Source organism: Myotis myotis, unplaced genomic scaffold (genome assembly GCF_014108235.1).
Source record: "Myotis myotis isolate mMyoMyo1 unplaced genomic scaffold, mMyoMyo1.p scaffold_m19_p_4, whole genome shotgun sequence".
NCBI classification, from domain to species: domain Eukaryota; kingdom Metazoa; phylum Chordata; class Mammalia; order Chiroptera; family Vespertilionidae; genus Myotis; species Myotis myotis.
Window position 1 is genome coordinate 53,309,777 of NW_023416346.1, and position 12,113 is coordinate 53,321,889.

Genomic DNA, 12,113 nt, shown 5'->3' on the forward strand with positions numbered 1-12,113 from the left:
TACCACAAAACCAGCACTATAAGAAACGTTAAAGGGCCTTATTAAAGAAAATAAGAAAAGAAGTAGGAGGGGAGGAGGAAGTGGAGGAAGAGAGGAACATAGTTAAAAGAATAAAATGGCAATAATTACGTACCTATCAATAATTACTTTAATGTAAATGACTTACATGCTCCAACCAAAAGACACACGGTAGCTGAATGGATAAGAAAACAAGACCCATATATATGCTGTCTACAAGAGACCCATTTAAGAATTACAGATACACAGAGACTGAAAGTAAAGAGATGGAAAAATATACTTTATGCAAATGGAAAGGAAAAAAAAGCTAGGGTAGCGATACTTACATTTGACAAACTAGACTTTAAAACAAAGACTATAGTAAGAGTCAAAAAAGATACTACATGTTGAGGAAGGAAGCAATCCAACAAGAGGATATAACCTTGTAAACACATATGCACCAAACACACAAGCACCTAAAAATGTAAAGTAAATGTTGATGAACATAAAGAGAGAGATTGACAGTAATACAGTCATAGTAGGGGACTTTAACACCCTATTGACAGAAATGGATAGATCTTCAAGACAGAAAATCAAAGACATAAATGACACACTAGATCAGATGTATTTAATTGATAGCTTCAGAGCATTTCACTCTAAAGCAATAGAATATACATTTTTTTCAAGTGCACATGCAACATTTTCTAGGATATACCAAATGTTCGGACACAAAACAAGTCTCAGTAAATTTAAGAAGATTGAAATCATATCAAGCATCTTCTCTGACCTTAATGGTATGAAACTATAAATCAATCACAAGAAAAAAACTGAAAAAACACACAAATATAAAGGCTGTATAACATGTTACTAAACAATAAATGGGATAAAAGGAGATCAAGAAATAAATCAAAAGATACCTTGAAACAAATTAAAATGAAAACAGAACAACTCAAAACCTATGGGACAAAGTAAAAGCAGTCCTATGAGGGAAATTCATAGCATTACAGGCCTATCCCAAGAAACAAGAAAAATCTCAAATAAACAATCTTGAAAGAGCTTGAAAAAGAACAACAAACAAAGCTCAAAGAGAGTAGGAAGAAGAAAATAATAAAGATCAGAGCAAATAAATGATATGCAGTAAAGAAAAAAAGCAATACAAAAGATCATTGAAATAAAGAGCTGGTTCTTTGAAAAGATAAACAAGATCGACAAACCTTTATTCAGACTCATCAAGAAAAAAGAAAAGGACCCAAATAAATAAAATCAGAAATGAAAGAGAAGTAACAATTGATGCCACAGAGATACAAAGGATTGTAAGAATATATTATGAATAACTATGTGCCAACAAACTGGAGAATCTGGACAAAATAGATAAATTCTTAGAAATATACAATCATCCATAACTGATTCAGAAAGAATCAAAGAATCTGGAACAGAAATATTACTAGTGAAATTGAAGCAGTAACCAAAAAACCCCCAACAAACAAAAGACCTGGACCAGATGAATTCACAAGTGAATTTTACCAAACATTCAAAGAACTAATACTTATTCTTCTTACACTATTCTAAAAAATTCAAGAGGAGGGAAGACTCCCATGCTATATTATGAGGCCAGCATTATCCTACTCCAAAACCAGATAAAGATATTAAAAAGAAATAAAATTATAGGCCAATACCCCTAATGAACATAGATGCTAAAATGCTCAACAAAAAACTATATCCAGCAATACAATCAAAAGATCATATTCCATCGTCAAGTGGGATTTATTCCAGGGATGCAAAGTTGATACAATATCAGCAAATGAAATGTGATATAACACATAAACAAAATGAAGGATAAAAACCACATGATCATATCAATGAATGCAGAAAAGTCTTTGATAAAACCCAGCACCCATTTATAATAAAAACTCTCAGAAAAATGGAAACAGCAGGAACATATCTCAATGCAATAAATGCCAAATATCACAAACACACAGCCATTGTCATACTCAATGGGAAAACACTACAGGTGTTTCCCTTAAGATTGGGAATAAGACAGGATGTCCACTTTTACCATTCTTATAAAACCTATTACTGGAAGTCCTAGCCATAGCAATCAGATAAGAAGAAATAAAAGGCATCCAAATTAGAAAAAAAGAAGAAAAACTGTCATTATTTGCAGATGACATGATACTATATACAGAGCACCCTAAAGATCCCACCAGAAATCTTCTAGAACTGACAAATGAATTCAGTAATGTAGCAAGATACAAAATAAATATTCAGAAATCAGTTGCATTTTTATATACCAGCTAGAGGCCCAGTGCACAAAATTCGTGCAAGTAGGATCCCTAGCCTAGCTGGTGATCAGGGCCGATAGGGGCCTTCCAGCTACTGGCCAGGGCCTTCCTTCATTCCGCGCTGCCCCCAGTGATCAGCACACATCATAGCAAGCGATCAAACTTCCGGTCTCCTGGTTGAACTCCCAAGGGGACACTTTGCATATTAGCCTTTTATATATATAGATAATGAGCTATCAGAAAGTTAATCTAAGAAAACAATCGCATTTAAAATTGCATCCAAAAATAAAGACCTGGCAATAAATTTAGCCAAAGTTATAAAAGACCTGTACTCATAAAAATGTAAGACACTTAAGAAAGAAACTGAACCCAGACCCACAGGCCACCAAGGACAGATGGCAGAAGATGGAGTGCTGGCAGTGTCTGAGGTACTACATAATAAATGCCAAAACAGAAAAAGGAAGAAAGGAAGGAAGGAAGGAAGGAAGGAAGGAAGGAAGGAAGGAAGGGAGGGAGGGAGGGAGGGAGGGAGGGAGGGAGGAAGGAAGGAAGGAAGGAAGGGAAGGAACTGAAGAAGTTACAAATAAGTGGAAGTATGTACCATGTTCATGGATAGAAAGAATTGACATCATTAAAATGTCCACACTACCCAAAGCCATCTTTAGATTCAATGCAATTCCTGTCAAGATATCAATGGTGTATTTCACAGAATTAGAACAAATGTTCCAAAAATTTATATGGCACCACAAAAGACCCCAAATAGCCACAGCAATATTGAGAAAGAAGAACAAAGTGGGAGGAATCACACTACCTGATATCATACTATACTACAAGGCCATAGTTATCAAAACAGCATGCTACTGGCATAAATACAGACATATAGATGAATGAAACAGAATAACAAGCCCAGAAATAAACCTCTCCTCTATGGTTAATTAATATTCGACAAAGGAGGCAAAACATACAATGGGCTAAAGATAGTCTACTCAATAGATGGCATTGGGAAAATTGGGCAGATACATGCAAAAAAAAAAGAAAGAAAGAAACTAGACCACCTTCTTACACTATACACAAGAATAAACTCAAAATGGATTAAAGACTTAAATATTAGACTCAAAACCATAAAAATACTAGAAGAAATTATAGGCAGTATAATCTCAAACATTTTTTGCATCAATATTTTTCCTGATATATTACCTCAGGCAAGGGAAACAAAAGAAAATATAAACAAATGGGACTACATCGAACTAAAAAGTTTTGGCACAGCAAAGGAAACATCAACGAAATGAAAAGACAACCCACTATATGAGAAAACATATTTGCCAATAATACAGCTGATAAGGGGTTAATATCCAAAGTTTCAAAGTACTTATAAAACTCAACACCACCTGAGAACCAAGATGGCGGCATAGGTTAACGCCGGAGTTTGCTGCCTTGAACAACTACTTCAAAAGTGAAACTAAAAAACGGAACGGACATCACCCAGAACCACAGGAACGCTGGCTGAGTGGAAGTCCTACAACTAGGAGGAAAGAGAAACGCATACGGACACTCAGAGGAGGCGCAGTGCTGAAGTCAAATTCTGAGGTGCAGAGTGCGCGGAGCGGGCTGGCGGCGGAGGGCGCGGTTGGCGTTTTCAATTGGGAGGGAGTCGCAGACTCTGAGCTCCAGATACAGGCGAGTCTTTAGGGACCCAGACTCAAACGGGAGAAGCGGGACTGTCTGGCTTCGGTCAGAGCGAGTGCAGCTTTCTCTCCTAGGTTTGCAGCGGTGCTGGGACTCAGAGAGGCAGAGCCCCTGGGGACAGGCCTGAGAGCCGCCATAACTGCTCTCTCCAGCCCACCCTGTTGATCCTGTGCGACCCGCCCCGCCCAAGCCCTGCACACAGGCATTTGCCGGATAGCCTCAGGCAAACGCCAGATTAGCACCTCCCTAGAGGACAGAAGTTCTCTCACTGCAGACACAGCTGATTCTCATAGCCACTTGGCCTGGAGGTCAAACCCTCCCTGGTATTAGCTACAACAATCAAGGTTTAACTATAAGACTGCGCACAAAGACCACTAGGGGGTGCACCAAGGAAGCATAACAAAATGCGGAGACAAAGAAACAGGACAAAATTGTCAATGGAAGATATAGAGTTCAGAACCACACTTTTAAGGTCTCTCAAGAACTGTTTAGAAGCCGCCGATAAACTTAATGAGATTTACAAGAAAACTAATGAGACCCTCGATGTTATATTGGGGAACCAACTAGAAATTAAGCATACACGGACTGAAATAACGAATATTATACAGACTCCCGACAGCAGACCAGAGGAGTGCAAGAATCAAGTCAATGATTTGAAATGCGAGGAAGCAAAAAAACACCCAACCGGAAAAGCAAAATGAAAAAAGAATCCAAAAATGCGAGGATAGTGTAAGGAGCCTCTGGGACAGCTTCAAGCGTACCAACATCAGAATTATAGGGGTGCCAGAAGATGAGAGAGAGCAAGATATTGAAAACCTATTTGAAGAAATAATGACAGAATACTTCCCCCACCTGGTGAAAGAAATAGACTTACAGGTCCAAGAAGCGCGGAGAACCCCAAAAAAAAGGAATCCAAAGAGGACCACACCAAGACACATCATAATTAAAATGCCAAGAGCAAAAGATAAAGAGAGAATCTTAAAAACAGCAAGAGAAAGAAACTCAGTTACCTACAAGGGAATACCCATACGACTGTCAGCTGATTTCTCAACAGAAACTTTGCAGGCCAGAAGGGAGTGGCAAGAAATATTCAAAGTGATGAATACCAAGAACCTACAACCAAGATTACTTTATCCAGCAAAGCTATCATTCAGAATTGAAGGTCAGATAAAGAGCTTCACAGATAAGGAAAAGCTAAAGGAGTTCATCACCACCAAACCAGGATTATATGAAATGCTGAAAGGTATCCTTTAAGAAGAGGAAGAGGAAGAAAAAGGTAAAGATACAAATTATGAACAACAAATATGCATCTATCAACAAGTGAATCTAAGAATCAAGTGAATAAATAATCTGATGAACAGAATGAACTGGTGATTATAATAGAATCAGGGACATAGAAAGGGAATGGACTGACCATTCGTGGGGGGGAAAGGGGTGTGGGAGATGCGGGAAGAGACTGGACAAAAATCGTGCACCTATGGATGAGGACAGTGGGTGGGGAGTGAGGGCGGAGGGTGGGGCGGGAACTGGGAGGAGGGGAGTTATGGGGGGGAAAAAAGAGGAACAAATGTAATAATCTGAACAATAAAGATTTAATAAAAAAAATAAATTAAAAAACAAAACAAAAAACTCAACACCAAAAAACACCACAAACAATTCAATTAAAAATGGGCAAAGGTTTTCCCAAAATGGAAGTGGAGTAAGTGAAAGCTGACACTCTCCCAGGACCAAACTGTAATTACAACTAAGATACAGAAAAACTATCCTGAATAATCAAATGAAGACGAGTTGGAGAGAACTCTGATAACTGAGTATGAAAAGTGGAGACCACATAGAGACAGGTAGGAGGGGCGGAGGTGCAAAAGGGCTGGCCAGACTCCCACAGACAACACCTGAGGTTCTAGAGCAGAGGTTCTCAACCTGTGGGTCACGACCCCTTTGGGGGTCGAACGACCCTTTCACAGGGGTCACCTAAGACCATCGGAAAACACATATATAATTACATATTGTTTTTGTGATTAATCACTATGCTTTAATTATGTTCAATTTGTAACAATGAAATTGGGGGTTACCACAACATGAGGAACTGTATTAAAGGGTCACGGCATTACGAAGGTTGAGAACCACTGTTCTAGAGGGACATCTCAGCTGTGGGGGGTTCCCACCAAGAACTCTGGGGTCTAAATCCCAAGCTGGGCTCCCCAGCCCAGAGCACCAAAACTGAGAAAGGTGCCCACATAATATCTGGTGGTGAAAGCAGCAGGGTTGCTGTCTGCCAGTGAGAGACTGCTGGAGATGCAGGCACCTTTTAAAGGGCCAACACACAAAATTTTGTGTGCAGCCGCTCACCTTGGGTTCTGGAAGAGGCAGGGCAGGGTGGACTAGAGCTGAATGAGGAGATTTCAGGGTAGGGAGCTCCGGGGTTAGAGTTCAGAAGGCAGCCACCCAGGTTTCCTGTGCTGAGTAATTCCCTCATACTGCAGAGGACATCTTTCTTTGGCAGACCTTTATTAGCCAGGCAGCTTTTGCCTGGGGGAAGCAATTGCCCCACCCTGTTGGAAAACCTCTTGCCCTACCCTGTGGAGTTTACACCTTTCTATGGTCTATAGCCTGAGGATAATTAAGACAGAATAACAATCAGACTGTAGGCAGAGGCTGATCTCTGGAGGCTTTGAGTCTTTGCCTAATCTCCTTCTGGACCTAGGCTAGAAAAAGCAGACTTTGGTGCACATCTTGGTCCTTTGCAAAGGCACCCAGTCCCAGCAAAGGAAGCCACAGCTGTGGATTGCTAATAGCTCCAAACAGTACTCAGGGTCAATCACAAACAGTGTCTGACATTGTCTTGCCCTAGAGACTGGGGGTAATAGCAGATTTACCTAATACATAGACACAAACCCAAACAGGCAGCCAAAATAGGGAGACAAAAAAAAACAAGCCCCAGTAGAGCTAAATGAAGTGGAGAGAAGAAATTTATCAGATAGAAAGTTCAAAAAATGGGCAAAGGACCTGAGTAGATACTTCTCAAGGAGGACATACAGATGGCCAATAGACATGTGTAAAGGTACTCCAAGTCACTAATCATCAGAGAGATGCAAATTAAAACTACAGTGTGGTGTCTCCTTATACCTGTCAAAATGGCTATCATCAATAAATGATCAAACAAGAAGAGTTGATGATGATGTGTAGAAAAGGGAACCCTTGTGCACTATTGGTGGGAATGCAGATTGGTGAAACCTCTGTGGAAAGCAGTATGGAGTTACCTCAAAACATTAAAAATGGTACTGCTTTATGACCCAGCGATTCCACTTCTTGGAATATATACAATGAAACCTGAAACACTGATTTTAAAGAACATTTGCACCCCTATATTCATTGAAGTGCTATTTACAATAACCAAGACTTGGAAATAGCCCAAATGTCCATCAGTAGATGAGTGGATAAAAAAATATGTGGTACATTTACACAATGTAATATTACTTGGTCATTAAAAAAGAAGGAAATCTTACCTTTTGCGACAGCATTCATGGACCTGGAGAGCATTATGCTAAGTGAAATAAGCCAGTCAGAGAAAGAAAAGTACCATATGATTTCACTTATATGTGGAATCTAATGAACAACATAAATTAAGAAACAAAATAGAAACAGACTCATAGTTACAGAACAGACTGACAGTGGTCAGAGGAGAGGGGAGCTGAGGGACTGGGTGGAAAATGTAAAGGGATTAAGCAAAAAATAAAGTCATAGACACAGAAAACAGCATGGTGATTACCAAAGGGGAAGTGGGGTGGGTAGAAGTAGAAGAAGGTATAGGGAGGATACATGGTGATGGAAGGAGACTGACTTGTCTTGGGGTGCTGAAAACACAATACAATATACAGTTGATGTATTACAGAACTGTATACTTGAAACCTACATAATTTTTTAACCAATGTCACCCCAATAAATGAAATAAAATTTTTAAATTAAAAAATGAAATTGAATAAAAATAGCAGTATAAGCATGTTATAAAATAGCAGTATAAGCAAGCATAAACATAAAATTTATGCCAATAGAAACAGTTAATAGAGCTAAAATTACTTGGCTTTGTTTTAAAAGTGTAGACTATGGCACTAGACTTCCTGGGTTTGAATCCTACTTCTACTCCTTACTAGTTGGGTGACCTTAGTCAAGTCACCCAAGTTCTCTGATGCTCATTCTCTCATTTAAAAAATAGGGAATAATAACAGTGTTTATCTTAAAAAGGTTTCTCAGGACTGAGCTAATACTTAGAATAATGCCCAACAATAAATAATGCTTAGTATTATTGATGGAGATCAGAAACTGGGGTGAGTAGAGGATTGTTATTTCTTGCAATATGACTATTAGTAATATTTGACTTTTTAATTACACAAGTATTGCTTTAATATAAAGAGCTTTAAATTTTTTTAAGAATAAATTAGAAGTGATGAAATGGAAAATCTTTTAAGAAATTTTCTGTGAAGGAAAGGAGAGTGATAGAGCAATAGCTACAGGAATTGGGAGGTAGAGGAAAGTTGTGGGTATTATTATTATTTTTGATAGGTGAGACATGAATGAGTTTAAAAGTGCATGTGAGGTCTACTAGAGTGGTGAATAAATTAAAGTAAGGAAAAAGAAGGCATGTGACCAAAGCACAAATGAAGGAAAATCTCTTCCATTATAACCAGAAGGAAGATGAACGTGACGGATGTAGTTGTAAGTATGCCCTGCAGTTTGGTATGGGATATTGAGGAATTTACTATTTCATACCTACCACTCTCTCTGTAAAATAAGAGGTAAACTCATTTGCTGAGCATAAGCAGAAAGGTGGCAGGGTTGGAATTTTGAGATGAGTACAGAAAATTTGAAATAGCTATTATTGAAATAAGGAAAAAAGAAAGCTGACCAAAGCAACACGAAGGATTTCAGGTCAGTACTAAGAGCCAAAGTAAGATTAGAGGCCATGAATTTGTGGTGTAGTAGTACCAAAATCTTTGGTTATACGATTTTCTCCAGCAGGATTCTGCAACTCAAATATAGGCATGGAAAATGTGGGAATAGATGAGTTGGCCTATTATCAGGATGGTGTGATAAAAAGGCAGTGGGGCAAGGGAACTGTGGTTATTAAAGAGAGTAGCTGAAGTGAAAAATCACAGATTCTAAATAGGCCAAAGAAAGAAGTGAAGGCAGTTGTGAAGACAGTCAGTAGCTGGTAGGTAGGAATCAGAACTTAGAGGTCCCAATGAAGCGGAAGAATAGATGTACTGGAAGAAAAACAGATAAATGTAAATACAGAGGTTGTAGTTAGAATTTGTAATGTTTTTATTTATGATCTAAGTGTAATAATAAGTGATGGTGAAGTTTAGCATGTGGGCCATGGAATTGGGTGGATGGAGTGGAGTAGAAAGAAGTGAGGGTCACTGGAGGAGGATATGGCAAAGAGCCAGGAGACTAGATGGCTAGAGTATTAGATGGGTCAGCTATGTGGATGCTGCTAACATCACCAAACTAATGGCAGAAGCAATAAAAAGAATACTGTGAACCTGGAGCCAAAGTCTTCAATGAATGAGAAGGAGATAGGAGATCAATTCTGGCCTAATGGGCTCCTATTGACCCTTGAAGCCTTGGTGACTATAATGAACAATGTTTCACTGTAGACTTCAGATTCTTTGCAAATGAAGAACTGGTAGGCTGCAGAGGCAGAGAAGGGTCACAGAAATCAACAGGGCAATCCATCACCGAGGCTTAGTAAGTAACTAGCTGGTAAAATCTTCAGGTGGCAACTGCTACATACATGCCTGAACAGAATTAAATGACTTTAAGCTGGCCCCTTTTCATAAGAGCAGGCATGTCAAAAGAATATAAGGAACTCACCTCTCAGCAATATTTTTTGCAGACTGGAGAAACCGTGCTTGGTCATTTTCTTTCAGGATATGCTCAGCTTGGTTGATGAGGACTGTTGACCGTTCAAGACACTGGCGGCAATTAGCAACCTGCTGTGCCAACTTTCTCAGTTTCATAACCTTAAAATAATTAGCAACAGAAAAATGAGAAAACATCCAGTGCTTAATTAAAAACAATAAAACAATAGGAAGGAGATCTGCCGCAGTGACTCTAAAAATAAGGCCAATTCACATTAATATCCAACGGTCTCTTTACTAACCATTCACCTTCTCACCCTACCCTCTATGTCTGTCATGCCAACCCCTCCTCCTACCTACAGCCTGCTTACTTACCCTGCAACACAGTCATATACTCTAGATTATCTGCTCCTCTTTTTATTGATAACGTTAATTTTTCTGGTCGTAAAAGCAATGCGTGCTCATATAGAAAATGTAGAAAATAGCCCTAGCTGGTTTATTCAATGGATAGAGCATCTGCCTGAGGACTGAAAGGTCCCGGGTTCGATTCTGGTCAAGGGCAGGTATCTTGGGTGAAGGCTTGATCCCCGGCCCAGGTCAGGGTGTGTGTGGGAAGCAACCAATCAATGTGTCTCTCTCACATCAATGTTTCTCTCTCTGTGTCTCTCCCTCTCCCTTCCATTCTCTCTAAAAATCAATGGAAAAATATCCTCGGGTGAGGATTGACAAAATAAAGAAAGAAAGAAAAGAAAAGTAAAATATAAAAAGATACCCTACCACCCAGGGATCACCCTACCACCCAGGGATCATTGTTTACATTTTATTGTCAATACATTTTCACATACATGTTTAATAAAAAGTACCTCCTCTTTCTTTATGAGGCTCTACATTTCTATGTATATATTTTTCCAAGTATCTTTACACATACCTGTGTGTTCACAGATCTGTGTTCTCGAAAACTTCAGTTCCTGTGTTAGCTGGAACCACCCAGTATGGCATAAAGTATTGGTCACCACTCCAGGCTCTCATAACATCTCACATTGTATACACCGCATGAGGTTTTAATCACTACCCTGACCAGCAGACCCACAATTCTAAAACCATATAGATTCATGGAGTCTCATACCTGACTTTCTTGATTATGATTCTTCAGTTCTCAAGCTAAAAGCCTAGAAGTCTTCTCTCGGTCCTTCATCTTTTCTACCTAATCAATTGATGATTCCCATAATTTCCTTCTAGAGATGCCTGTTATGTTCTTCCCTTCAGTTAGTACTGCCACTTCTCTGGGTTACGTCTTCATAAACTTATACCAAGAATCATTCCATAAGTCTCTGACCTTGCTTCCTATATAACCCTGCACACCTCTGTCATATCAATCAGTTTTTTCTCTTCCTAAGAAACTAGAATGGTTTACCTATGTCTTTCATATTAAACCCAAAGTCCTTATCATAGCATTCATGGTCCTTCCTTAATTCTGGCCCACATTTCTACCACTATATTTTTTCTTATATTGACTTATACTAGTAACATACATACAGCAAAGCACCCAAATGTGAAGTGAGCAACTCAATGATTTTTTGCATATACAGATACCCATGTTACTACCAACCAGGTAAAGATAAAGAATGTTTCCAATGCCCTAGAACTGCCAGCATTTTTATGGGATTCGCAGCATTAAGCCAAACATTGCTTCTTTGCCTCTCTCCCTAAAACCTCATTTCTTCTTGCTTTCATGATCCAAATTCAAACTAGAATCTTCAGCATAAAACCTTAACTTTTGTAAAGTCAACTTTGCCTTGACCTCACTGAAGTGCTGTGCTTTACCTTTGTCTCTTTGATTTTGACAGCAATCATTTGCTTCCTCTGCTGGATGATCTCTACCAACTCGTCACATTCTTCCATAAGTTTTGCCTCATGCATAGCAGTATTCACCTGCCAAGAAAGTCCAGAATATTATACAGTGATTGCTGCCTTTGTCCTCTGCTGGATCTCTGAAAGGTTCAGACTGACAGCAAAACATGCACAACTTCTTCCATACCTCCCTCATAAGATCCACTCCTAGAGGAAGGGTAGAGATGATGATATTAATGATGCAAGGACATTGAAGCACCACAGACAGGAAACTCTCCGGCCTCTGGTAGATCATGATGATTAATGGAAGGCTGGGCAGAAGGACAGATGAGATGGGGGCATATTATTCCCACTGTGCAATTCCCATTACTCCAGCACCCTGTCCTCCTGCTGTTCTTTTGGAAAGAGGGTAAGGAAATTTAAGTATGTCAGGGAAAGA

General features: G+C 39.2%; 1 protein-coding gene across 8 annotated transcripts in view; it reads right to left on the reverse strand.

Moving 5' to 3' along the window:
* Positions 1 to 12,113, reverse strand: part of MID2 (midline 2) — a 122,725-nt gene that overhangs the window by 18,076 nt on the left and 92,536 nt on the right. For all 8 annotated transcript variants that reach the window (XM_036304022.1, XM_036304025.1, XM_036304024.1 and 5 more), the window contains 2 exons: positions 11,648 to 11,755; positions 9,837 to 9,985 (listed from right to left, as the gene is read on the reverse strand). In XM_036304022.1, the coding sequence (XP_036159915.1) occupies positions 9,837 to 9,985; positions 11,648 to 11,755 (257 nt within the window). The remainder of the gene's footprint in view (positions 1 to 9,836; positions 9,986 to 11,647; positions 11,756 to 12,113) is intronic.